General features: G+C 42.6%; 1 protein-coding gene across 3 annotated transcripts; it reads left to right on the top strand.

Annotated features, from left to right (window-relative positions):
- Nucleotides 1–1,568: 1,568 nt before the first annotated feature.
- Nucleotides 1,569–25,496, top strand: eps8l2 (EPS8 signaling adaptor L2). 3 transcript variants are annotated; one of them, XM_061721726.1, is made up of 21 exons: nt 1,569–1,713; nt 6,110–6,160; nt 6,602–6,648; nt 12,615–12,679; nt 14,505–14,666; nt 15,170–15,319; nt 15,973–16,052; nt 16,221–16,333; nt 16,479–16,549; nt 16,637–16,763; nt 17,639–17,727; nt 17,812–17,886; nt 18,230–18,378; nt 18,474–18,666; nt 19,327–19,361; nt 19,449–19,554; nt 19,696–19,815; nt 22,534–22,606; nt 22,692–22,845; nt 23,407–23,539; nt 24,546–25,496. In XM_061721726.1, the coding sequence occupies exons 2-21, from the start codon at nt 6,126–6,128 to the stop codon at nt 24,621–24,623; spliced, it is 2,055 nt and encodes a 684-aa protein (XP_061577710.1). In that variant the 5' UTR covers nt 1,569–1,713; nt 6,110–6,125; the 3' UTR covers nt 24,624–25,496. The 3 variants fall into 3 exon arrangements, with proteins under 3 accessions (XP_061577710.1, XP_061577709.1, XP_061577711.1); XM_061721725.1 differs by lacking the exons at nt 1,569–1,713; nt 6,110–6,160 and having other exon boundaries at nt 6,531–6,648; XM_061721727.1 differs by lacking the exons at nt 1,569–1,713; nt 6,110–6,160; nt 6,602–6,648 and adding an exon at nt 12,427–12,523.
- The last annotated feature ends 385 nt before the right edge of the window (nt 25,497–25,881 follow it).

The following is a 25,881-nucleotide window of genomic DNA, read 5'->3' as shown; positions in this document are numbered from 1 at the left end:
CGCATCACCCCCCACTCTAAGCCAGTTTTGTGCTAACCCAGTGGTCTGTTACTACTATAATATACCTCATTATTATTTTTGCAATTTAATAGTACACAATCATTTCTATGTACATCTGGACTCAAAGGGACAATGGGGATTGTCGGGAGGGTTGGGGTGGGTAGTGTGTGGGGGAAGGATAGCTGGGTGAGGGATCTTGTATACTTGTAAGTATTTGAATGTTACAGCCACACTATGCCTGTATTCTTTATTCTCTATAACCTGTAATTGGTTGATGTATAACCAATACAAATTTCTAAAAGAAAAGAAAGAGAAACCTGAAGCAAGTCACTTCCTCAAGGGTTTTTTTTATTCTTTTTTATGGCCATATAAATGCTTTGAATGTTATCTAGTGCATCTTGTGTGCTTGGTGTTTTCGTTTTACAAAAATAGCTACCCAGTGTGGTGTCACACTAAAGAATATGCCAACACAAATCTAGGTTTCACAATACAATTAAAAGATTCCCACAAGGTTACGCAGAAACCCAACATTCCCTAAACTAAACTACAACAACTTCCTCCAAGAGTTGAGTTGTAGGCTGCAGGACAAGGGACGGGGTTAAACCTCTCTCAGCTCACGTCCATTCAGAACTGAAAAGGGAAATGAAACCTTTTCTCTTTCACACAAGTATGAAGAGATTTAAACATGGTAAAGGTCACTAAGAGCCGGTACACATGCAAATGAAGTCATCAGCTAGTGTCCAAGAGTCACCACTGTACATTTTGAGCCAAGCCTAAAACTTTCTGTCCTGCAGGTGAAGTCTGAGGTAAGCTCCTCCTCCTCTTCTTCCTCTTTTTATCTTCTTTATTTAAATCTCGAAATACAATGAAAAATAAAGAACAAAGGCAATATACAAATACAGAGATTCCAGCACCAAATTGAAAAGAAATAAACAAAAGAATATATATATAAAAGGACAAGACAGTTAAATGTAAATTAAAAAGATAAATAAAAATAAAAACAGCATAATGTGCGAGAGTAGGTTTCATGTAAACAAATTCAGCGATTTACAGATGCCGATGGTCTTTTGTTCCTTTGTGTTTTTTGATGAGTAGATCGTCCTCATATATTGTTCAAGTTCTTTTTTAAGGAGTTCAGGCTTTCTGTGGATGAATTTGCACTTATGTATGTGAAACTTTGCTAAAAATAAACACAGATTTATAAAAAAGAAAGCATCCCTATCTTTGTGATTAAAATTATGAAAACCAAAAATAACATTCTTAAAATAAAATAAAGATGAAAATCAGAAAAGACAGAATCAGCAATATACTTGTGGAAGTCCCTCCAAAATTTATAAGTGAATTCACATGACCAGAATAAGTGAGAATATGTTTCAGGATGCCTTTGGCAAAAAGAACAATTAACATCTATATCATTCTTAAATATTGTTTTGCAGGGTAGAATTTGTGTATCAATTTAAAAGAGATCTCCTTGACTCCTCCTCATTCCTCAGATTGGGTTACCTGCTCATCACTCACCTGCGCCTGGCACTTCCTCCTCCTCCTCCTCCTCCTCCTCCTGATCGCTAATTCTCTGAGGTGACAGTCCTTCAGGTCTGCGCTTCTTCACCGCAGGAGAGAAACAGCCGTCGCGAGTTTTCCAGCAGGTATGGCAGACTGATGCCGGTCTCCTCACACACGTCTGTCCACCTGACCAGTCCGGAAAACACCACTGTGAGTTCTACCGATGGCAAAGAAACTGCGTGTGTGCTGTCTCCGTCTTTCTTTCTGTCTTTTTCATTTTTCCTCACGTAAACTTGCTGCCAGGTAGGTGTCCCTTATGCAGCCGACAGGAATGAACTCACGCTGCTTCAGAGCGGAAGACATTAGTTTTGCGTCCCAACTGAAGTAAGATGAGCTCACTCATCTGCCTAAATATATATTTTAGGGTCACAAAGTGATTTAAAGAGCAAGACTGATTTGTTAAGTCCACAATCTGTGCAAACCAGACATTTGCATGTTTGCACCCGTTGGTGCGCGACATGATGATGCATGTGGCACAAACGCGTTTGTGCAGTTGGTGGGGCATTTAGGGACAATTCAGAAGGCTCGTAAAATTGTTTCGAGACAATAATGGAGGCAGTTGCTTTCGGATATTAGATCTAATAATATCATACATTTAATTTAGTTGCTATATTTTACAATAACCAGGTGTGCCAAGTAAAACATAAATAGATAAAATGGCAAATCAAGTTGATATGAGCCAACCGAAGTCTAGACTTAAAGTGTACAAATAATAATAATATTACTCAACTCAACTCAACTCAACTCAACTTTATTTATAAAGCACTTTAAAACAACCACAGCTGAAACAAGGTGATGTACACAAATAAATAAAACAACACAGGAACATAAGACAATTTACAAGAAGTAAATACTAAAATAATTGTTTATTGTTTTTAAAAGTAATTAAAAACAATAAAACAATAACTAAAAACAAACCATAAAAACACTAAAACAGGAGCAGAGACTCATGCAGGGTTGAAAGCCAAGGAATAAAAATGTGTTTTAAGACGAGTTTTAAAAATGGACAGTGTTGTTTAATGTTTAATGTTTAAAGGAAGCGCGTTCCATCATTTTGGAGCGGCAACAGAAAAAGCTCTATCCCCTCTGAGCTTCCGCTTTTAAGTACTAAAATAATGCCTCACTTTGGGTACTATTAGTTAAAACGAGAACGTTTATTTTAAAAGGCTGTGGAGGGTTTGTAAAGCAAATAGCAAATATGAAAAAGAGTGAGGCCAAGACCAGGTTAAAAAACCTTGAAGTGAGCTCTAAGCCAGAGGGGCCTTGAAGAGAGACTAACATCATATAACTCCTGGATGGTCAAAAAACATGTGCATATCATTTATATGTGCCGAGGCTTTTAAGCTCAGGCTCTGTTTGTTTAGAGAATCTGTGTTTGCTCAGAGGAAAGAGGGCCTTTATTGAGCGGCCTACAATTGATGGGTGACATATATAAACTGTGGCACATCAGTTGTGTTGTATATAAACAGTCTGAAAAGCAACGATCTGTGTGGCCAGCTGTCTGAATGAGGTGCAACATGAACCTCCTTTGTTTTCTTTTCGTCCTCCTCTTTGTTTTGCTCGGGAAGATAAAAACCTGGTATTTACTTTGTAAGTACACTATTAATCAGGACAAGATGGAAATGGTTTCTTTAGTATTTTTATTCTTAGATCATTTGCATGGAACAAACTAAAACACAAATACTTAGGTTTATTTTGATTCAAGCAAGGTTTAATTCAGACTTCACTGACCAGAGCCAGATGGAGCAACAAGGGCAGATCTGTGTGCGGTAACATTTCACCTGGGGTCACGTCGGATGTCACGCTGCTTTAGTTACAGCAGCTAGCTGGTCAGAGGAATGTTGTTATTGCTTTTACTGGGTGGAGGAATAAAATCCTGACATGCTGCTCATTAACAACCAACTAACAAACACGGGCCGATGATGCATGAAGCACAGTTCTTTGTTTTCTTGTTGTTGTTTTTTAATAGTATCATCCTCATCGTCATCCACCTCTTTCCCTACAGTAAGATGATGCAACTCAGCATCAAATCTGATATCTGGTATTCAGTTGGGGCAAAGTCTAGTTGTTCGTCCAACACCAACTTCAGACTTTTGTACACGTTATAAAAGCCATTACTCTATGTTTGTTTTTTGCTGTATGACAAGGAGTGTTTTTGTTGTTCCTCTAACTAAGCAGTTTATGGAGTAACAGAGGTTGCTGCCGAGCACCTGCTGACTTTATATCCATCACTTTACTTCCACCACGATTAGTCTGTCAGCAGGTCGGCACAAACGGGTTTAATTGCTTAATTACATTATTGTTTTATAAATAAACTAAACATATCTCTGTATTTTATACTTTCAAGTTTGCTTTCCTTCGTTGTGTTCAGTCATCAAATACCTTTTCTGGCATATAACCGATTCGACGAGCTGAGGGGAGACTTTTCTGAGCTGAAACTTACGCACGAACATTGTTATGCACATATTAGATAAATATAAATAAAGAAATAAGGAAGAAGAAAAGGAAATTAAATTCCTCTTGTTTCATCACCGGCTCTTATAGCACGTAATTATGTCTGAAAAAGGGTTTTTCATTACTTAACAATAAGTGGAGTGTTGTGGGCTGAGTGGAGGTGTACATGCAGACGTGAAGGTGGGAACATATGACACCCGGCCCCTCCTCCTCTGGCCCAACTACCTACTGAAACCTGGCGGCGCGCCAGGGCTGTGAACAATGGCTCGGAGAGATAAGAGCTGAGTGAGGAGGCTTTCGGTGTGTGCAGATGTCACTCTGCGCAGGGTTAACACACCTGGCTGTGGTGGTCCTCAGGGGCTCGAGTGCTGCACCTGATTTTCTTTGTTTCAAGAACATCCTCTTTTTATGGGGGGTTATTTTCATGATCTTCACATACAGTATTTATCTAGTTTATATGAATGACACTGACGTTTGTGTACCTGTTGCAGGAGGCGTGCACAGTTAGGGTTGCTGCTCGCTGGTGACCCAGGATCCTAATTGTTTGTGCTAATTATAAACACGAACCTGACCAGTTCCTTACAGCAGTACGTGGCTTGTTGAGGTCTAAAAGTCACACAAGATGATTGTGATCAGCGGTTTTATTTGAAGCTCACTGTCGTCATTAGCAGATACATTCTTATCAGTGTTTAATGGAGCAATAAAGTCCCTGAAAATGTAACGTCACAGAGCCTCCCCAGTCATGCTGCAGCTCCACCAGGTTTACAGTTAGAGGATATGAGGGTGTGTTCAACCGCAGGGGGACTGTAGTCCTGAAATATACCACACAACCTGTCAGTGCACGCTTTGAGAGACGAGGGAAGGTATCCAAGAACAGAAGGAAATGTTGGCGACAGTTTTGTTTATTCATTTTCTGCTTTCCTTAATCTCTCAGAATGCAGATGAAGGGCTCTGTCACTCGTTGCTCTGCCTTCTTAGATGGCACTCCAGTCAAGAGTATGTGGGTGGGGAAAAGTCAAACACTTGACTTGGTTCTCAAGCTGTGGAGAAGCAGTAGTGGACAAAGGGGATCTAATTACAAAATACGCATCAGCCTGCTGTCTGCAATTTCCCCCCCCCACCCAAGTACCTGCCCCTGCCCAGAGCCAGGCCCAACACCTGGCTGTGCACGGTGGGGGAACCGGCTGTGCAGGAGAACCCACCTGGGCTTCACAGGCCCAGTCTGCAGCCTTTTACTCTTTTTCTTGGGTTGCTTGAAAGTGTGTGAGAGACTGGGGCAAATAAAATGGGCAAGCTTGGCGAGAGTGTCCACCTGGCTTTCAGACGATGCAGGTATGCAAGACAGCGGGGTGGGAAGAAAGACGGAGGCTTGGCACTGATCCTTGATGACAGACGCACTGTGAAAGATCATCTCGGTTCCCTGGGAGTCGAAGTGTTGGCTGCCACTTTCTGTCCATGTCGTCCACCAAGACAATCCACCTGTGTTTCCTGTCCCGTGGTGACGTCATCGACTCCGTTGCTAAGCCACAAACACAACACTCCAGCACAGTCATGGTTACAGACAGAGGCTTCAGCCACACCCCCCTCCTTCTCTCTGCTGCCCTACCAACTGATTCTTCATTGTCACACTGCATTAAACCCCAAGTAAACTACTTACACCGCCCCCCCCAACACACACACACACACACACACACACACACACACACACACACACACACACACACACACACACACACACACACACACACACACACACACACACACACACACACACACACACACACACACACACACACACACACACACACACAAATCAACAGAGATGGACAAATCAGGGGGAGCAGTAGTCATATGTTTCAACAAATGTAGTTTTGCTTCTGAGAATGCACTCGGTGGATTATTTGGTGGCGATATACCAAGAAAATATAATTAATTTGTTTCCCACTTTTATTTGCAAAGCATGATGAAAATTAAATGCTAAAATTGATCTGACTGAAAAAAGAAATGAACCCCTCTTCCGTCAGACATGTTCATTTTCATGTTTGTTCTCTACTTGTCTGTAATTATTCTCGTCTCTTGTTTCCTCATCAAGGTGGACGCGTGAAAGCATGAGTTCCCCGGGACCTCAGTCGAGGCAAGCCGAGTGAGTTTCACACGTATTGTTGCTGCTTCTCTGCAGATGTTTACCTTGTGTGTGTGTTGCGTAACTGTGTAACGTGTGTTACCGTCACACAGGCCAGAATCACTAACCCAGTATGTGGAAGGGGGTGTGGGTCAGGGACTTTGGGCACAGAGTGGCTCTGTTGAGAGTTGTTTGCTTTGCCTGGACTCGTGCCTCCGGCCTCCGTCCGCGCTTTACTCTCCCCCTCCTTCCTCTCCCCCCTTTTCCACTCGCACACTCTCCGGGGTCCATATGTTCACAACCTCAGACTAATCTCACCCAGTGCTGGCCGGGCTGCTGCCTGTGTTCCTGAGAAGTGGCAGTGTTGGAGAGTTTGTGACATCCAGGGGGTTGCAGGGCACAAAAGATGAAGGGCATCCAGCGTAACCCCTTCTCCTCCTCCTCTTCCTCTTGTCATTGCAGTAGAGTGGCCAGATCGGACAGCAAGCTCAGCGCCAAGGCTCTCTACGGTAAGTAGCTTCATGGAAGTTTACATAACTGTTTATGTTGTTTTGTTGCTGTTTTTTGTTTCAACAACTCACCTTTGCCGACCTTTTACGTAGGCTACCACGTGTATTTCTGAATCTTGCATCACTAAAGGCTGTTAGTTGCACACGCCTTATAATTTAAGATGTTTTGTGCTCTTACTCTCGCTGAAAAGAATCTTACGCTCTACTGATTTCTTTTTTTTCTCCTGTGAAAACCGAGAATTGATTTAAAGAAGAGTTCAAGGTTAACATCTATTGTTGTTGGACATACAGTAGAGCGCCACTGTTGCTCTGGGCGACATATTCATAATGAGGAACAAGGCTCTGAAGGTGTACTAAAGCCTTAAAGCCCCCATCCAACAAATCTACTTGTGACCTCATTTACAGATCCGATTGAAAGAAATGACACTGTAGCTGTGGTCTTATCTCTGGACATGTTTCCTTAGTAAGACTGTGGTTAGTGCTATCAGCGCTGGCACGTAAAGCTCGACAATAATTCATTTACCATGCAAATCAGACCATAAGGAAGTGCACTACCCTCTCTCTTCTGGTGGCATGCTGGTGGACTGTCAGAACCCTCTCCCCTGGACGTGCACGTTCATACTGATAAGAAGGAGCTTGGTCCTGCTCAGGGGCCTCGCCGTGCTTCAAGCTGGCGACACCTCTGTCAGACTGTCACGGGCCTGAAGCAAACCTTCTGATGGGAACTTGACTTTCCAGCTTTCAGTGCATGCACGGCATACTTGGATTAGCTGTTGGATAATTAGCTCTTTGTCTGTCTGCAATGCAGTGATGTCAGCAGATGTATTCATGTTTTCTGATTTTTAGCCATGCTTGTGCTCCATTTGAATCTGCCTTGGCAGTGATTTGATGATGGCATGATGTGGCGTTTTATTCTAGCATACTTGTCTTAGGGTGTGTGTGTGAGAGAGAGTGGAACAGGGCATGTGCCAGAGCAGGGTGTGCCTGTTTTTAATGCATATTTGGAACAGGGTGGGGATACCCAAGTCTCGCAGGTGAATAAAAGACACATTGAAAAGTGGAGAGGAAAGGGCAGACTCTGCCCCTCTTGCACCTCCGGTCCTCCCCTTGTTGCTTCAGACATAAGCTCATTGGCCCCCGCCAGCACCTCCTTCCACACGGCTGACATAGACACAGATTTTTCCAATCTATCATACAATATACTCATACAGAGACACATAAACACAACGGGGACATTGCGCTTCACCCCATGGCTGCACTTTTCTAAATTTAGGACAACCTCAGATGGAGGATGACGTTGCTGTAGAACTGCAAGATGTTCCCCCGACCGTCTCACCGTGCACGTCGTTGTCTGTGACATATTTCTGAGCCATAAATCTTCCAAATATCCACAGGGCGCACCCGCACTTGTGCTCCTCGTGAAACGCCCCGCCGTACGCATGATGTTATTTGTCTTTAGCTTGTCTCATTTTGTACGACAGATGGTCGCCGCTACCTTGCACCTACAAGGTGGCGGCAGCACGCCTGCCCTTTCTAACCTGAGAGGCAAGAAGGTGTGTACGAGTGTGCACCATCCACAACAGAGCTGGATATTTGGATAGAGTGTTGCTCACAGCTCGTTGAATAAACATGTACGCTAACAACTGCAGGATGATCTCCTGTATGCAAAACCTCGCCATCATTCACACAATGCACTGCAGCAGACAAGTGATGCAAATGATGCGCAGGTCCACCTACTGGATCTGTTATCAGCATCTTTAGGGTGAAAAAGTAAGATACTGCCCTTGAGTTACCGTCTCTGGATCTGAAGCCAAAGAGAGCTTTTCTGAAAGTGTCTCCGATGGTCTCTGGCCAAGGAACACATCTAAGTCAGGTAACCTGTTTGTAGGGGGAGGCTGAATTAACAGGGAACTTCAAACAGATCTCTTCCTGCTCTGTTGTTTTTCTTGAACGCCCGAGTTTGAATGAAACGTAATCACGGCCATCACTCTTGTGCTTTTTTATGAACCTTCTGCCGGCTGTGTGTATCTGCAAAGAATTCCAGGATCTGCAATGCATCGATAAAACCTTTATGCAGATGGACTTCAGTGGAAAAAGTAGCACACTTCCCTGTTTGCAGTTAGAAAAAAAAAAAAAAAAAAAAGCAAGTCATGCGCTTGTGTCAACACGGCTGCTCGTGGTGAGATGGATGTCCTTTATGTTGCACCGCAGGGTTTTGTTGATCAGTCCAAAATGGCAGATTTATGACATCACATCATAAATAAAGGTTTTAATGCAAGTATTTGATTGATCTGCGTTTAATAAGTTAGTATGTTCCTCGCTGCCCTCTCTAAAGAGAGCTCTGCAGATCGCCCCTTCGGCCCGCCCAGCGGCTCAGTTTGAGAACAGGTTGGAATAAATATTGGACATTAATAAGACATGAGGCGAGCTCAGCTTTCGGAGCGACGCGTATGCTTGGGTTTCACCTGCGGGGAGCCAAGCAGGAAGGAGTCATTAGAGAGGAAACGGCAGGAACAGGGAAGAATACCGCTCATGCAGATAGTATAAAGCCCCCCCCCCCTGTAGATATTTGAACATTTAAGAGCTCTCTGAAGCAACTTCATCATCACAATGACTGGTCACAGTGAAGAGCAAATACCGGGATGTACTATAAAGTCCAGACATGCATCCCTTAAGTGTTCTACAAACAGTGCGGCTTTTGTGTCCCAGTCACCACAAAGTTCACAAAGAGAAATGTGTCTGTATGAAGAGACGTCTGGGTGGCATCCCAGTGTTTACTCTTTTGGGCGGGGGGGGGGAAGAGATTTGATATGTCAGCTGGCACACTAGCTGATAGAAACTGACTTGGGCCGTAATTGTTACCTGAGGACCATTCACCTGGTAAACGGGTCCAAAGCACATTGGCACACTCGTTTGACATTAGCCACTTTGAGAAAGAAAGACAAAGAAGACAAAGGTTCAGCCAACAGGGCACACGATGCTGTTATCAGCGCCGCTGTTTGGAAAGGAGGCAGGGCCAAAGAGGTTATTCCAATGTCAAACAAGACCAAGCATTTCTCCGTTCACTTTTCTCCTTTACTTCTTTGGACAAATTACAGTTTTTATTTTACTACCGAAAGCAACAGTAACTAAATGATTAATTTCATGAATGTTTTATTTCTTTTGTTTACATCTGAAACCACAGTGTAAAAGTGTAAAACTGTGCAGGCCTTATTTGCAGCAAATACAAACAAAAGGGGACGTAGTTAAAGGAAAACATAAAGCTATCAGAAATGAAAGATGCATCATGGATAACTTGATAAATGTGCCATTAAGAACGGTCAAGGACATGACGTCAGAAATGCATCAAGCTGTTTTATTGATGCAGGTCCAATGAGACATATAACCGACTGTGGAAAGTCCAAAAGTGGACAGTTGGCACTCGTAAACCTCAGGAGAAGGTGTGTGCTCCATCTCTGCTTTTCCTACAGTGAATATTCTGATGTTGGTTGAGCAGCAGACGTTACAGGAGTAGTGCACCTTCTCAAGGACTTGAACAGCACGACATATTGAGTATAAAAAGAAAACAAGCGCCGTCGCTGAGATGTGCGGAGACGTACGTCAAGAAGGGACGAGCAGGGATGACATCCTTTAATTCTACGATAAAAGCACACGTGGAAGTTGAAATTTTAGGCCCTTTTCTCTTTAAATAAATGGTGATGAAGCCATTTATTAGAATAGTAATACGTAATGCCACAACTTTTATTTTGGAAACCTACCCACTGAATGACATGGCCAACAAACGGCCTATATCGGAATCCACCTTAAAATGAACGGCTAAGATTAAAATATAAAAAATACCTTATCTTATCTAGGTCCTACTTTGCAATCCCCAAAATATTAACTTCACCAAGGATGTGGCTTTTAGTTGGTGAATTCTAGGATTGCAGTTCTCACCACTTTTTTGTGGTCTTGGTCTTGTCACGGCCTCTTTTTGGCGTCTATCGTCGCCACAGTAACGCTTTTGACTGAGAAAAGTAAGCAGGATCTAGACGCACATTTTGATGTATAACACACCTGGGTGCACGTTACGGTTCGGGCGAAGAAGCGGCCGAAGAAATTGCATAAATTGCGCCAAAATTACACGATTAATTAAAAATGGCCAAATCCCTGTTCGGTTTCGGCCATGGCGCCAAGAAACTTTTCTTTAAGTTGTGACATGATACAGGTGTGAACCGGTTTTCTAACATGTACGTCAAACCGTATTGTGGGGCTTGAGACACAAAGTTTTCTAGGGGGCGCTGTTGAGCCATTTTGCCACGCCCATTAATGCAAACCATTACTGTAAATATCACATTTTTCACCAGGCCTGGCTTGCGTGCAAAATTTGGTGACTTTTGGGGCACGTTTAGGGGGGCAAAAAGGCCCTCATTTCGTTGGAAAAATAAAAATACAAAAACGAGGAAAAAAAAAAATTCCTACAGATACAATAGGGCCTTCGCCCTGTAGGTGCTCGGGCCCTAATAATGCAATTTAAAGCCGGTAATTGTGTGTATTTAAAATTCACATTTCCTCTACAAATTAAGTACAATTTAAATCAGTAACATTTACTATTCATTAGACTTCATTAGACTGTGTCCTGTGTCCTGTGTCCTGAGTCCTGGGTCCTGGGTCCTGGGTCCTGGGTCCTGGGTCCTGTGTCCTGGGTCCTGTGTCCTGGGTTCTCCTCGTGCATGCATGGACTTTCTCTGTGTGTGTGTGTTGAAGTGAATGAGACACAAACAATACAAGTTCTCTGTGGAGGCTAGGTTATGTAATTCATTTACTACGTCTGGTTTAGTACCGTAAGTGTTTTTCAAGCTGACTGCCCAAGATTTTATCATTTAAAAGGTAAAATGCTCTCAGATAAGGAGCTGAGCATGGTGCAGTCATGTATCTTTTAACCTTTAGTAAATCTGTGCCTGTAACTGGCTTTGGATCCCATCTCGGCTAACTTGATGTGTACGAAGGCAAAAATAAGATATTCAGACTCCATAATTTGACATTTGAAGATGAGCTCCTTGGATAAGTGTGCTTTCAGCTTTCATCCGTGCACAACAGTTTTTGTTAGAGCAGTTTCCCGTCTGTTTCTGCTAAAACCCTTGCTGCTGCCTAACATTGTATTGAGTTTGTTGTGAAAGCTAAAGACGGAAGCCATCTGTGTGCCTGGTGTGAGGTGATTTGTTTGTTATATGATCCATGTGATATACCTAATATACCTTGAATGCAGTCCATTGTAACCTTAGTTATTGTCTTTGTGTATCATATCTGGTGTTTCCCGTAATGATGCTGTTTTGTATTGACATTGCAGCCCGCAGCCAAATAAATCCATCTCAGACTGGACATCTGTGTCCGTGTTCTTTAACGGGAACGCCGGCCAGTAAAACTCCTGGAGACAACCACTTCTCTTATTTTCAGTTATCTAATCATTGCAAAATCTCAAAACATACTATTTATAGAAGATATTTTACAAAATGTGAACAACTTACAGGTGAATAATTAGTCAGGGCCGCCGCAAGGGGTGTGCGAACCGTGTGACCGCACGTGGCCTCGCGGCCCAAGGGCCTCGCGCTAAAATTGCGCATATAAACACCCGATCTGACCCGAAAAACCCAAAAATTTCCAGGGCCCCCCCCCGGCCATTTCGCACAGGGCCTCGCAAATCTCCCAGACGGCTCTGTAATCAGTAGTATAGTTCATGATGGGCGGGAGGTTTCCCTGTCAGGGGTTAAAAAAAAAGAAGCCATACAATTATCCTTCTCACTTCCGTGTGCTTGCCCTGCTGGTCTTTCACCTCACTCATTCGCAGTTCCTTTTACCTGTTCCAACAGCTGAGACGCCAACATGTGGACCTACGGTCAGTGTTCATGTTCGTGTTTGCGTTGAAGGATTTAAGAGGAAAAAATGGTGGTTTCTCCTGTGTGATTTTTGTCTTTGGTTATCCACAGAACAACGGAAAAAATACTCCAACTCCAACTACATCATGCAGGAGACTTCGCAATATCACGTGGAGGTAAAGCTTTCACCTTTTCCTTTGAAACTGATCTAACTGATATATTTAAAATGTTTTACTTTTGAAGCTGAGAAAAGCTTTTAAATTAAATCATGGACAAGAGTTTGTTTTAAATGTTGCTTTTATAACTGAGGATGTAACACAGATGGATCGATGTAAGAGGCACTTTAATAGACTTTTTGATTAAATAAAGTTTTTTTTTTTTTTTTTTTACTTTTGTGGTTAAAATTCAAAGTCAGTTGTATTTATTAAGAAATCTCCTTTTACGTAACTCCAGATGTAGAACATTTCTTATGGACGCTGTAGTTATAATTTACTGTCATTTATAATGACAGATTTATTAGCTATTTATTAGCTGTTTGCAGGCCTGGTGTCAAGAGATGTCATTAACAGAACACGATAGATTTGTGACACAACAATTAAGGATGGAAAAGTTCTGATAATCCATTAGTTTAAATTCTGCTGGTGCCATTAGGTCAAGGTTGGGTTAATTATTATCATGTCAGAAATTGAATTACACTTCAGGGTTACATCACACACACACACACACACACACACACACACACACACACACACACACACACACACACACACACACACACACACACACACACACACACACACACACACACTAAAGAAAAAACACGTATTTTTCTTTTACCCAGAGATAAAAGCTGACCTGTGAGTTGACATCTCTGTTGCATTTAATTGACTGTATAAAACGTAATAAAGATTCGAGCTGAAGGGGGGTTGATGTCATAGGTGTGCTTCAGGTCAGAAATGGTTCTGGACCGTTTACAACTGAAAGGGATTTGCCGAAATCTGTCTTTATCATTGTAAACGGGTTGGTAGTGGAGATAACGACGGTGCTGGCAATGATGCACTTTCAGATCAGATATAACACGACCATATCTCACACTTCTAAACTAAACTGTCAGCTGAATGCAATGCAGTAAATGTTTATTTGTTATATAGATATGTTTGGCGCCGGGTTTAAGGAAAATAATTCATGTTGAGTGATTAAGATGAATCTGATACAGATTGTAAATATGATATTTTACTTAAACTTCTTCACGCGTTTCAGCCCAGACCGGTTAAAGATGGTGGAAGAGTGTGGAGGCGACAAAGTCCAGAGGATGTCTGTGTTTTGCAGGGTTTATAATCACATTGAAAGCTTTGATAAATAATAATAAACTGGCACGGTTACGTGAGCAGGAGAGAAATATGCAAATAAGGTCTTCATTTAGCTTCTGCCCTTTGTGTTTTAGATATAACCCTGCTCCAGCAGACCCAATTCAAATGAATGGCTCACTTCATCAGCTTCAAACACTGCATGCTAAACCACTAACTCATTCTGACTTTGCCACAATGCGGTACACAGTATGCAGGAGGCGACAGCATGCGAAACATACCCAACGGGTGTGCAGTTTCCAGGAATAGTTCCAGTAGCATGGTGTCTTTCACACTGGCATTGGACACACTGGCGATACTGCTGGACCCGTATATATTACCTACTAATATTATATGCACAGTATGTGATTTCAAAATACTCAAAGTCTGTTAATGACTTTAATATAGTCTGTTAATAATTTGAGCAGTGTGAAAATAAGTGAAGCAAAATGCTTTCAGAGAGTTAGTTGGAAAAATTGCTAAGAGCTGATGAAAACTGCCCCTGCTGTTTCCCAGGGTTTAGACTCGAGAGCTGGTGTATTTCAGCTTCACATCACAAGCCAAAATGCATTTGTCAGATTTGAATTCATTGCTTTCCAAAGCATGCAATTAAAATCGTCGTGTTGTAATCACTGACAAGTGTCTTTCTTTTCAGCATCTATCCACTTTCATCATGGACAAGACAGAGTCTATCGTCACAGTGGATGATGCCATCAAAAAACTGATTCTTCTGGACACAAAAGACAAGATCTGGACCCAGGAGATGCTCCTGCAGGTTACCGACAAGGCAGTCAGGCTGTTTGACTGTGACACACAGGTAAGACCGCTTCCAGGTGTTTCTGCAATTCAGTTTGACAAAAAAGTTTGTAGCAGCAGAAAAAATGTTGGATAACATTTTCTTTCAAAAACATGATGGATGGATGGATGGATGGATGGATGGATGGATGGATGGATGGATGGATGGATGGATGGATGGATGGATGGATGGATGGATGGATGGATGGATGGATGGATGGATGGATGGATGGATGGATGGATGGATGGATGGATGGAGATGGATGGATGGATGGCTCAAACAAAGATTGTTCACAAACCAAAGCTCATTGATGAAAAGACCAATTCTACTTTAAGTGAATTCTTCTGTCGAGTGTTGAGAATTATAACAGAGAATTTGACTTAAATGAAGCATTGATACTTTCTTCACACACGTTTATAAGAAGAGTAATAACAGTGTGCAGTGGCCTCCCCCTAACATTTCTCTTGCTCTCCCCTTCCTCCTCCTTTGCCTTTACCATCCCTTTTTCTGTTGTTCTCTTGTAGGAAGAGTTGGAAAACTTCCCTCTTCCCACGATCCAAATGAGTCAGACGGTAACAAACCAAACGCGTTATCCGTCTGTGCTGCTACTCGTGTGCCAGGACAAGGACCAGCCCAGGCCCGACATCCATTTCTTCCACTGTGACGAGGTGGAGGTGAGTCTGAGTGGGATGGTTGTAGGGTGTAGGGTGCACTAATGGGTTAAGGTGGGAACCTAAGCTGATTTATTTTGTTTGGGCTATTTTGCTGTTATACTACACTTTTGCTCATAAAGTTGGAATAAAACATCATTACTTCTTTTTGTGAAATTATTTTAAATAAAAAGATGATTCTACCTTTATGTGCAACAGTGTATTAAGCTACATTGTTCTGCTTTGTTTCTGGTTAGTTTCTGGGTAGTAGTGATAAATAACTGTAACTAATACATGAATCCTTTTAGCCTCTGTGGTGTGTTTGGCACCTGATATGAAGGTTTATCTTTTTTTGTCTCAAATTAATGAATTCAGTTCCTACATTTTAGTTTAGTTTAGTGCTTCTTGATTACATTGCCAGGACTGATGAACTGCCATGTAATGCCTATGGTTAGTTATAATTCAGGCAGAAGCGGATTTTATAGAAGAAGAGAAGAGACCAAGCTGGGACACTGACGCGTCTGCAGATGTCCCTGTGTTAAAACTGTTTGAATTCCTAACTTCAAATATTTGCTGATGAGTTTGGGAGGGTAGAATAACGGCTGGTTTAGAGGACACCTGAGGTAGACAGAGGTGTGGTGAAGCTGAAGCTGCTTGTCCCTCCGTTCCTTGTACAGGCCGACTTGGTCCATGCAGACGTCGATAGTGCCATCGGGGACAACAAGCACGGAAAGAAACTGAGGCTTCAGACCTTGAAGTGAGAACAAATCTATTCATACACACAAAAAGTATACACACACACACACACATATATATATTCTTGAAGCAAATGCATGCTTGAAAAAGAATCTACTTTTCAGCTAACTTGATATCTTTGCTCCTCTTCCTCCTCCTCCTCCTCCTCTTCCTCCTCTTCTTCCTTCAGGGTGAACCAGGAGAAAATGAAGCGCCACAGAGAGACGATCCTCCCCCCTTCTGCATCCAGGGGCCCCCCACCTCCTGTAAAAGGACGAGTAGCAGCCGCTCCAAAAACACCAGGTGAGAATACACACACTACATGCATCCTTTCAAGAGAACATCAACCTTCCTTTTCTCAGTGAAGGGATTATTTAATGGTTGCATTCGTTCATTCTTTTCTTTTTTTTTGGTATTGTCACATGAACCTTCTCTTATCTGGATGTAGAGAGACAACCTTCAGGTCAAAGTGACGCGGAGTCGCACGAAAAGCTGGCCCAGCGCATCGAGAAGGATGTGGTGAGCCGCTCTGACAGCCTCAAATTCCCTTGCAAAGCCCTTTTCATGACATCATAACGCTTAAAGACTGTGTTTTGTCACTTACAGCAAATCCTCAACTGTGCCCTAGATGACATAGAGATCTTTGTGGCGCGGCTGCAAAAGGCAGCAGAGGCCTTTTCCCAGCTCAACCACCGCAACAAGAGTAAGAAGAATAAGAAGAAAGGACCAGCAGGTCTGTCTCCCTTTCTTCTTTGGTGGTGGCATAAATGCAGTGACAATATGCTTATATTGCTCACGTTGCCATGTTTGTGTCTCTTTGTGTCCTGTGGCCTGGGACTCTCATCCTGGGATGTATGTGTGGTAGTAGCGGCCGGTTGGGGTTCAGTAATATTACTACTCATTAATTTTAAGTGAATACAAGCAATGAAAACAACTTCCCATTTATTGTAGAAAGTATTAATATTACTGCAACTGATGCTGTGTAACCACCCAACATTGGCAGTGGTGTGATGCTTTGTTAACATATGTGTTGCTCGTGTGTTTCTGGTCGGAGACGACCACGGTGTGACTTTCCTCACATTGTCTGGTAATAACACTTCAAAGGAAGCATCATTAATGCATGCTGTCCCTCACTACACAAACAGGTTTGCATAAAGTGATCAATTGGCCCTGCAGAGAATCTGTTTCTCAATTCTGGGTTCTGGGTGTCCTGCAGGCACCTGTTGACCTTCAGGCTTTTATAAACGAATTGACACGTAACAAAAATATCAAAATGTATTTTTACTAACAGTTGGTGCTAGGAAAGTGAAACTACACTGACTGTATTTCTCAATGTTACGTGACATAACAGGTTGAGAAACTCTGCTGTAGTACAACCCTCCTTACCCTCTGGCCAAGGTGAACCTTCTATCTTTAAAGTTGTTCATTAACTGACTGCTGGTGTATCGCGGGAGACATAACTTTTAGTAGAGATGATAAACCAAACCCTTTAAGACACTGAACCCTGGCCAGATAGTGAAACTTGTGCCCTGTTTGCGTCACGTCTGCGTGGCAGCCTGGTAATCCTGGAGTCTGCGTGTGGTCATTGTTGCTCTGGTTGTTTTGCAGAGGGCATGCTGACCCTGCGAGCCCGGCCCCCCTCTGAAGCAGAGTTCATCGACAGCCTGCAGAAACTGAAGCTGGCCCTCAACCTCTTGGTGAGACAGCGCCGCTCCTAACCTTCCCACTCTCAGCTCCGTCTCCATGGCCTGGTTGTTTATCTGTCACTGCGCCCCCTGCAGGCTAAACTAAAGAAGCACATACAGAACCCCAGCGCTCCCGAGCTGGTTCACTTCCTCTTCGGCCCCTTGGAGCTGGTAAGAGCTGAGTGAATGGCTTCTTTTTTTAATTCATACATTTATATCCATGTTTAGTTTAAAATGCTGCCCTTGGTGGAGCTGTATTTTAGCTGAGCTAAAACCACAGGCACACAAGAATGTGATTTCTCCCATCAGGCTTACACTCATGCACCTGCAGACTTTGCTGTGGGTCTCAATAAATACACCAAAATCTGTATTGTAGCTTCTGTATCTGCAATTCGTGATGCAGATAACTGAGAATGTTTTATCCAGGATTCTTCTGTTCGAGTGCTTACAACTTCTACAGACCTGTAGCAACTGCATCTACAGAAAATACCATGTATGTCCTTTCATCCCTCAGGTGCTGCAAAGCTGTGGAAGTCCTGAACTGGTACGTTCAATCGTGTCTCCTCACCTTTCCAAAGATGCCGTTGACTTCCTGCGGGGACATCTAAGCCCCAAAGAGACGACCATCTTTGAGCTGCTTGGAGATGGATGGACCAAACCCAGGTACAAACACGACCACGTGCACGGCTGCTGCTGGCTCTGTCTTCACACGTTTCCAGCTCAAAGGTAACGACATCCCTCTGCTGGCTCCCCTGCAGAGCAGAGTGGCCCAGGGATCAGTGCGCTCCTCCCTATTATCCAAAGTTTCGGAACGGCTGGGAACCACCAGCAGAGCTGTTGCTGACGGCGCCGTGGGAAACTGAGGGACCCTCTGCACCGAGCAGCGCCATGCACCATGCACCGCATGGCTCCCCCTCCAGGTCCAGTTACAGGAAACCCTCGTCTGAAGATGTAAGGGCTTTATTTGGGCGATATTTTACTGTTCACGATAAACCGTCAAAAAAATTCCCCACGATAAGAATTTCTCATCTCGCGATAAAAATGATAAATTCCCGTTGATGATGTTTTTGTGTAAAGTTGATTTATGGTTCTGCGTTAAATCGACGCAGAAGGAAGGAAGGAAGGAAGGAAGGAAGGAAGGAAGGAAGGAAGGAAGGAAGGAAGGAAGGAAGGAAGGAAGGAAGGAAGGAAGGAAGGAAGGAAGGAAGGAAGGAAGGAAGGAAGGAAGGAAGGAAGGAAATGAGCCAATGAAAGAAATGAGCCAGAAAGAAAGAAAGACAGACAGAAATTAGCCTGAAAGAAAGAAAGAAAGAAAGAAAGAAAGAAAGAAAGAAAGAAAGAAAGAAAGAAAGAAAGAAAGAAAGAAAGAAAGAAAGAAAGAAAGAAAGAAAAATTCCCATTGATGACGTTTTTGTGTAACAAACATGGCGGATCTGAGAGCGAGATAGATTTATTTTGTAATTTTTTTGATCGTCATTTTTATCGTTATCGGGATAAATGCCAGAAATTATCATGATACATTTTTTAGTCCATACCGCCCATCCCTACGCTCGGGGGACATAACTCTTGAAAATTCAACCATAAATGTGTCTGTCTTTTTTGTTTTTTTAGTATTACGGAACTCACTCCTCCACCTCCTCAAACGGGTAAACAATCAATCATATTTTCTTTTTTAACCAAAACCTCCTACAGAAATATAATAAAAGTTAAATCATAATATCATGTCTTCATAGGTCTTACAACGGGATGCCCAACAGCCGCAAATATGCCAAGATTCGCTACCACTTTGTGGCGCGAAACGCCGACGAGCTGTCAGTGCTGCAGGATGAAATCCTCGAGGTTGAACTGGCAATTTTTTAAACACTTCATGTCAAAATTGTGGTTTCACCAACATGTTAAGTGCACGTTGAGGCTGTGCCTGGGATGACTGACATCACGGTTTCCACTGCTCTGAACTGAAATGTGGAACTTGTCTCTCAGGTGATAGAAGATGATAAGCAGTGGTGGAAGCTACGGAACCGGAGCGGACAGGCCGGCTTCGTCCCGTTTAACATCCTGGATGTCGTGAGGATAGAGGAGCCAGAGGCCTCGTACAGTCAGGTGACCTTCCAGTCGCACACGCTGCATTTACTTACTAAAGCAGTGGTTCTCGTGTGGTCCGGCTTCAGGACCCGCCAATCACCTTTTCATTACAAGCCTCGACACAAATGGTGGAAAACTTCTCCAGTGTATTTAACCACCAGTTGCAGTGGTGCAGTTCGAAGCTAGATGGTAAAGAATTAAGAATTAAGTTCACGCACAAACACGAACTAAAAAAGAGCTCCAAAAAGACCCAGAAATATGTCTCCTTACCTGAGCACCCACTGACGGAACGTGTAACGTGCGCTGTAATAGTAAAACTGTCCAGTCACGTCATCAAGCTTCATGCATAAGGTATGACAACCAAAACATTTCAGCAGCAGACGTTTTAACGCACTCAGGGCCCGATTTACTAAGATCCTAAATAAAGAGTACTAAATTGCGTGTGCACTGAAAAAGTTTGCACGTGCTGTTGTTGTGTGTTTTGCGGGTGATCAACTAAGATTGCGTGCGCAATTGATAACAGGTGCAAACCTCAGTATTTAAATGAGGTGTTGCGCGTCTTACGGTTTGCGGCGCAAACTTTGCGCCATGGAGAGTCTGGATGGAAAGCAGGATATAGTCGCAAGCGCAAAATGAAATTTGACGAGTTGGAGTTATAGAGATATTAGTGGAAGAGGCAAATTGTTGTGCCGTATTCAGCACCCCTGCGTGAAAAGCACCCCCTCGTATATTCAATGATAAGTAGACCAAGAAAAAAAACAACACACTGACACTTCAATATATTTATATATACACACTCAGGAGTTTATATTATATATATTTACAAATATTATGGAAGACAACACAGTAAGCAGGCTATTAATTAATGACATCAATAACCATTCACCCGATTTTTTTTTTTTACCCGAATCCATGAGCGCATTTAAACATGAATCATTAACACAAAACTGGACGCTAAACAGAACATGGACAACAGAACACGGAATGAGAATATCATTTTTGTCAGACGAGGGGGTGCTTTTCACGGCAGGGGTGCTGAATACGGCACAACACCGGGGTATGACTGCAGAACAAGTATAGGCGCACAATGAGAAACACTTTTTTCTCCATGAAAACACGTGATTTATTTATTATCACAAATAAAAAAATGAATGTGCCTCCTGTGGCAACCTTTTGCTGAATAATACTCGATTTAACATTCAAATAAAATATTTCTCCTTTTGCATGTGGAGATTAGCACCTTCCTTTCGAATGTATTAAATACAGACGCAATCACAATCCCCGCAATAACTTTCAGGCTTGGTAAATCTCATTGCGCGTGGTAAATGGACCAATTTGCATTTTCCCCTCCCAGTATTTAGCGATTTCTGGCGGGTACGCCCCATATTGATTATTCATCAGGGCAAAAGTACTAAATGAATAGCGTGTGCTATTTTGCGCATTTGAGAGGCGCAGTCCTCTTTGCACGCTGTTAGTAGATCAGCTCGCACATTGGTTTGCGGGTGCTGTCAAGTTTGCACACGTTTTTACGCACGCAAACCTTTAGTAAATCGGGCCCTCAGATGGTGTTTTCCTGCATAATAAATGAAATAAAAGAGGGCAACAACTAAGAAGTAGACTCAAAATACGAGGCTTCACCTTATCTTGTGGCAAAGTGCCCTGACCCACCGAAAAGATGTCAGCGACATCTCTGTGGGTGATAGAAGTCCATCCAGGACACGTCATCAGCCTTGGGGCCTGAAATAGCTCAGAAGTGGGTAACTGTAGGAGGGATTGGTAACGATCCTCATCGATCTGTCCACTTGTGCAGGACTTTGAATGGACAAAAACAGGTGAGGGGGGTGAGAGCAAATACAGCAGCAGAGAGCCACCTGGAAAACTAAAGAGGGTCACAGACTCTGGTCGCAGGTACTGTACGTGCACAGAGCCAGGTTGAGACTGAAGTGCTCCTGTGACTATTTTACATGGAATGTCAACTTTCCCTGGAGCTTTTATTCACTCCCCACATCAAAGTATGAGTTGGAAGCTGGTCTACTCGAAGGAGAGCTGTTTCTGGCCCCCACCTGAGAGCCACGTGGAGGAACCATCTTCTTGCTCCGTACCTGTCCAGTCAACCTCCCTTCTTCTCCAATAATATACACAAGTTATTGTGTATAGCTGTAAATGAAGCTCTACGCGCCCTGTGAAGTAAAACATTTAACTTTTCACATGTTTAGAAAAGATTGTGTCTTTTTGGCTTTAGAAAAAAATTGTGAAAGGGTACCGACGGAGAAGTCGTGATTTTTGGATGGAGAAGTCATAGGTTAAAAAGTAGACAACGTTTCCCTTAAATCTACTGGTATGGAAATGAAATATAGTGTAAAGAGAAAAGAAGAAGACTTTCAGTGTTTACATTGGAAGTGTACATCGCTTGAGTGTTTAGAAATGTCCCATTTCGTGCTTTCATTTCCTTTCTGGAAACGCCTGCTCAGCTGGTTCAGTGGAAGACCGGCCCTGGATCTAACTCTGCTTTACAAAAGCAGAATTTAATGTAAAACTTACATTCCCACCTTTACAAACGCGTGCACCCAACACGAGCACCCTGCAGCAAAGACTCACACACATCGCTTTGCTTTTGACTTCTAGACAAAGATGTATCAACTTTTTTGGAAGACAAAAGTGTTGAAAGTGATGTTTGAAATTACATTGTGGTTATTTTCCTTTAAACTTACTTTGTGTTTTTTGCTGTGTGTGCAGAAAAGTTACAGGTCGCACTCAGGGTCAGTAAACCATGGAGACGGCATGCACACGGGTGCACCCAATGACAAAAGTGAGTAAACACAACAAAAGGAAAACAGATTTAGGTTACATTGTTATTTTTTTCTTCTAACCTCAATCCCGTTTCTATGCTATAGTGATTGATGAGCTGTTGACAAAAATCACGAATAAAGGCCCGCCTCCCAGAAAGATCCGCGTGGAGCGTTCACCTACCACTCAGCTGCCGCTCACCTTTGACTCAAGCACAGAGGAGGTGGTCGCTTGGCTCAACGCAAAAGGTTTCTCAAAAACGTAAGTGTTCCACAGAACCCACCAATCCAACAAACCAAACCCCTCCTGCACATAATTACATACGTCTTACCTTTGCTGGCTTGCATTCATGCTTGAATTGATGAACAAATGAAGCTACGATTACATCGCTGAGCCACTGAAGGGCTGTCCTCCGAGTCCTCGAAACGCGCTTACGACATTATCATAAAAGCCAGTCTGTTTGTATGTTATCATCGCACCGTGGTGTCCTTAAATGCCCCATGTTATCAGTAATCCTTCTTCAAATCAAAAGTGAGCTGGTGAACTTGGTTTCTCCTGCCTCTGACCTTTCACCTCTGCCTCATACCAGAGTTTGCCCTTTTAGGCCCAAGATTAGCTGCCAATAACTCAAATCCTTAATGATAACTTCAAATCCGCTAATGTCATCATTTCCCAGCCTCAACAGTGTGTGCAAGTGTGCACAGGCATCTCAAGGCGACTACAACGTGCTCCCTGCTGTAAGCAGTGGTACGCTGCGTCATACAATAAATGTATTTACATGAATATGTACATGAATATGTAAATATATGTAACTTTTTACAGGACTGTTGAATGTTTGGGGATCCTGACTGGAGCCCAGCTTTTCTCCCTGAACAAAGAGGAGCTGAAGGCCGTGTGTGGAGACGAAGGTGCGCGCGTCTACTGTCAGGTCACTGTGCAGAAAGCGCAGCTAGAGGTCAGTGACCCTCGTCCGTCTGTGTGTCTGCATGCCTGTACGTCTGCTGTTATTAGCAGACAAAAGAGAGAAAAACTGACTGTGCTTGTTCAGGTAGTGTGTAAGAAAAACTCAAACACAGATTTTCATTATTGTTTATTCACAAAAACACAGTTATCGTGTCATCAGTTATGATTTCATTGTGTTTCCTTGTCAGTCTTACTATTACTGTCAGCCCTGATCAAGTTGTGCCTGTAAAATCATTGTTAACTGGACTGAAGGAAACTGGATCATTGAACACAACTTTTCCAAACTACCTGCAGCTTCTATACCTCTACTCGTTTTGCTCCCTCTCTGTTCTGGCTATTTCCTTTCCATTTACACATGTATTCTCTCGGCCCTGAGCCACTCCCACATGAAGCCCCTCCGTTATCCCTATTGTACACCTTACTGCTGTCCTCATGCATTCCCTGTACCACTCAGAAATACTTTCTCTCACTCCTGACTTTCTCATACACCACCACAATACCCCTTTAAGCTCTCGGTGGTACGCTTCCTCTAAAGTCTTCCTCTAAAGTCTTCAGGCGCGTTCTCAAAGCAAATACTCTACCTAGCACTCTGTCGTAGTGTGAAAGCAATCATTTTAGAAGTAGTACTGTGAAATAGAATGAGTTAAGCTAACAACGGGTTATTTGATAAGGTTATTTCACAGAAATGCAGGAGTGAAAATCAGTTATTCAGGGATACCGACTCATTCAAATAGCACATGCAGCAATGAATGTAAATGTCGAAATGCAGTCGTTCAGTGGAGCTGAGCGTATTTGGATGCTATCAGGGACCTTCTGAGTGTGAGCACGGCATCTTGAAGGAGAATAATCCAATATCTGAGCATAAAAAACAACAGGAAGCCTGCTCTTAAATCCAGTTAATATGATTTTGATTAAAGATAATGATGTGCTCCCACAAGGGTCTCTCTCTAAATCTATCTCTGGGAAGATTTGAAATAACTTCATGGTTTCCCTTGCAGAAGTCAAGTGGCGACACAGAGCTGCAGGAGATCATGAAGAGGAGACAGGAGAGGATCGACACCGGCTCCACAGACTGACCCGTCCGAGGGAACGACACGACCCGTCCAGATGCTTTACTCTTGACCAACCGCAGCAGCTTACTAAATCAACCTACTTCTTTTTTATAATCTACCAGGTAAATGATGAAATGCTCTGTATATTTTTAATTATGTATTTATTTTGTATCATGTAATGTGTTTGTTATTCAAGTGTTTTCTTATGAAATTATGTTGCTTTTGTTTTCAAAGTCTCAAATTATAAGAAATACCTGATGAGAAGAAAACAATATCAACTCGTACAGTGTGTGCGTGTGTGTGTGTGTGTGTGTGTGTGTGTGAGTGTGCGTGCGTGTGAGTGTGTATGACATGCATCCTTTGTAAATGTATATGAGCAGTGTTTTGAGGTTTAAAAGCATTGGTAATATTGCAGCTGTTTACTAAATTACTCTGTAAAAGTAAATCTTAGCCGTTGCATTTGTAAATCAGTGCCAGAATGTTTGACTTATTTCTGATGTATAGCCAATTATCACATTACTGTTTACATACAATTTCATTACAATAAAGCATGGTATATCTTGCTAGTCGCAATTACCTGAAATCATCTAATCCGGGTTGGTAAAAGCCAATCAGCAATAAGTATTAATTCACTTCATTGAGCTGTTTCTACTTTCTGTTTCAGACATTCTGGCAATCTTAGCTGGCGTTAATTCTGCATGAGGTCATTGTTGAAATGTCTTTATACCGCATGGTGTATTGCGGTGTAGAAGTCACGGACAGGAATAAAAAAAAGTATATGCCGTAGTTTTAGTGTTCTGATGGAAATGAAGAAACTTTCTTTGGGTTGTAAATACTGTGGGACACAATGTTTAAAAAGACTGTAATAATGGTAATAATAAAGTCTTGGTAAAAGTATTCCTACGTGTCGTTTTTCTTGTTTCTATGACTACTGTAACTGGGACCCCACTGGTTATTATCAAGGAGACCACGAGGCCCGCCTCGTATGCTCACATAAAACGGGGCATGACGTGTCAGTCGGCGCTTCCTCCACATAACATCCACCAATCATTTAACACTTCATTTACCACAAACAGAAAACTGATATGGAATGATATGATATGGAAATCACCAAAAAATGACAATGCTGCTGCGATTTAAACAGATTTGCAAAGTAGTAACACTCATTTCGTGCACGGTCAGGGCATCTGGTGCAACAAAACTCTTAAACTTTCAACTTGATTTAGAAAAAGAGCATGTTGTTCTGACACAGTTTTGTAAAACAACCAATGAATTTCATTGA

The sequence above is a fragment of the Cololabis saira genome, chromosome 5 (genome assembly GCF_033807715.1).
Source record: "Cololabis saira isolate AMF1-May2022 chromosome 5, fColSai1.1, whole genome shotgun sequence".
In the NCBI taxonomy this organism is placed as follows: domain Eukaryota; kingdom Metazoa; phylum Chordata; class Actinopteri; order Beloniformes; family Belonidae; genus Cololabis; species Cololabis saira.
This window is presented reverse-complemented; position numbering and strand designations above follow the sequence as displayed.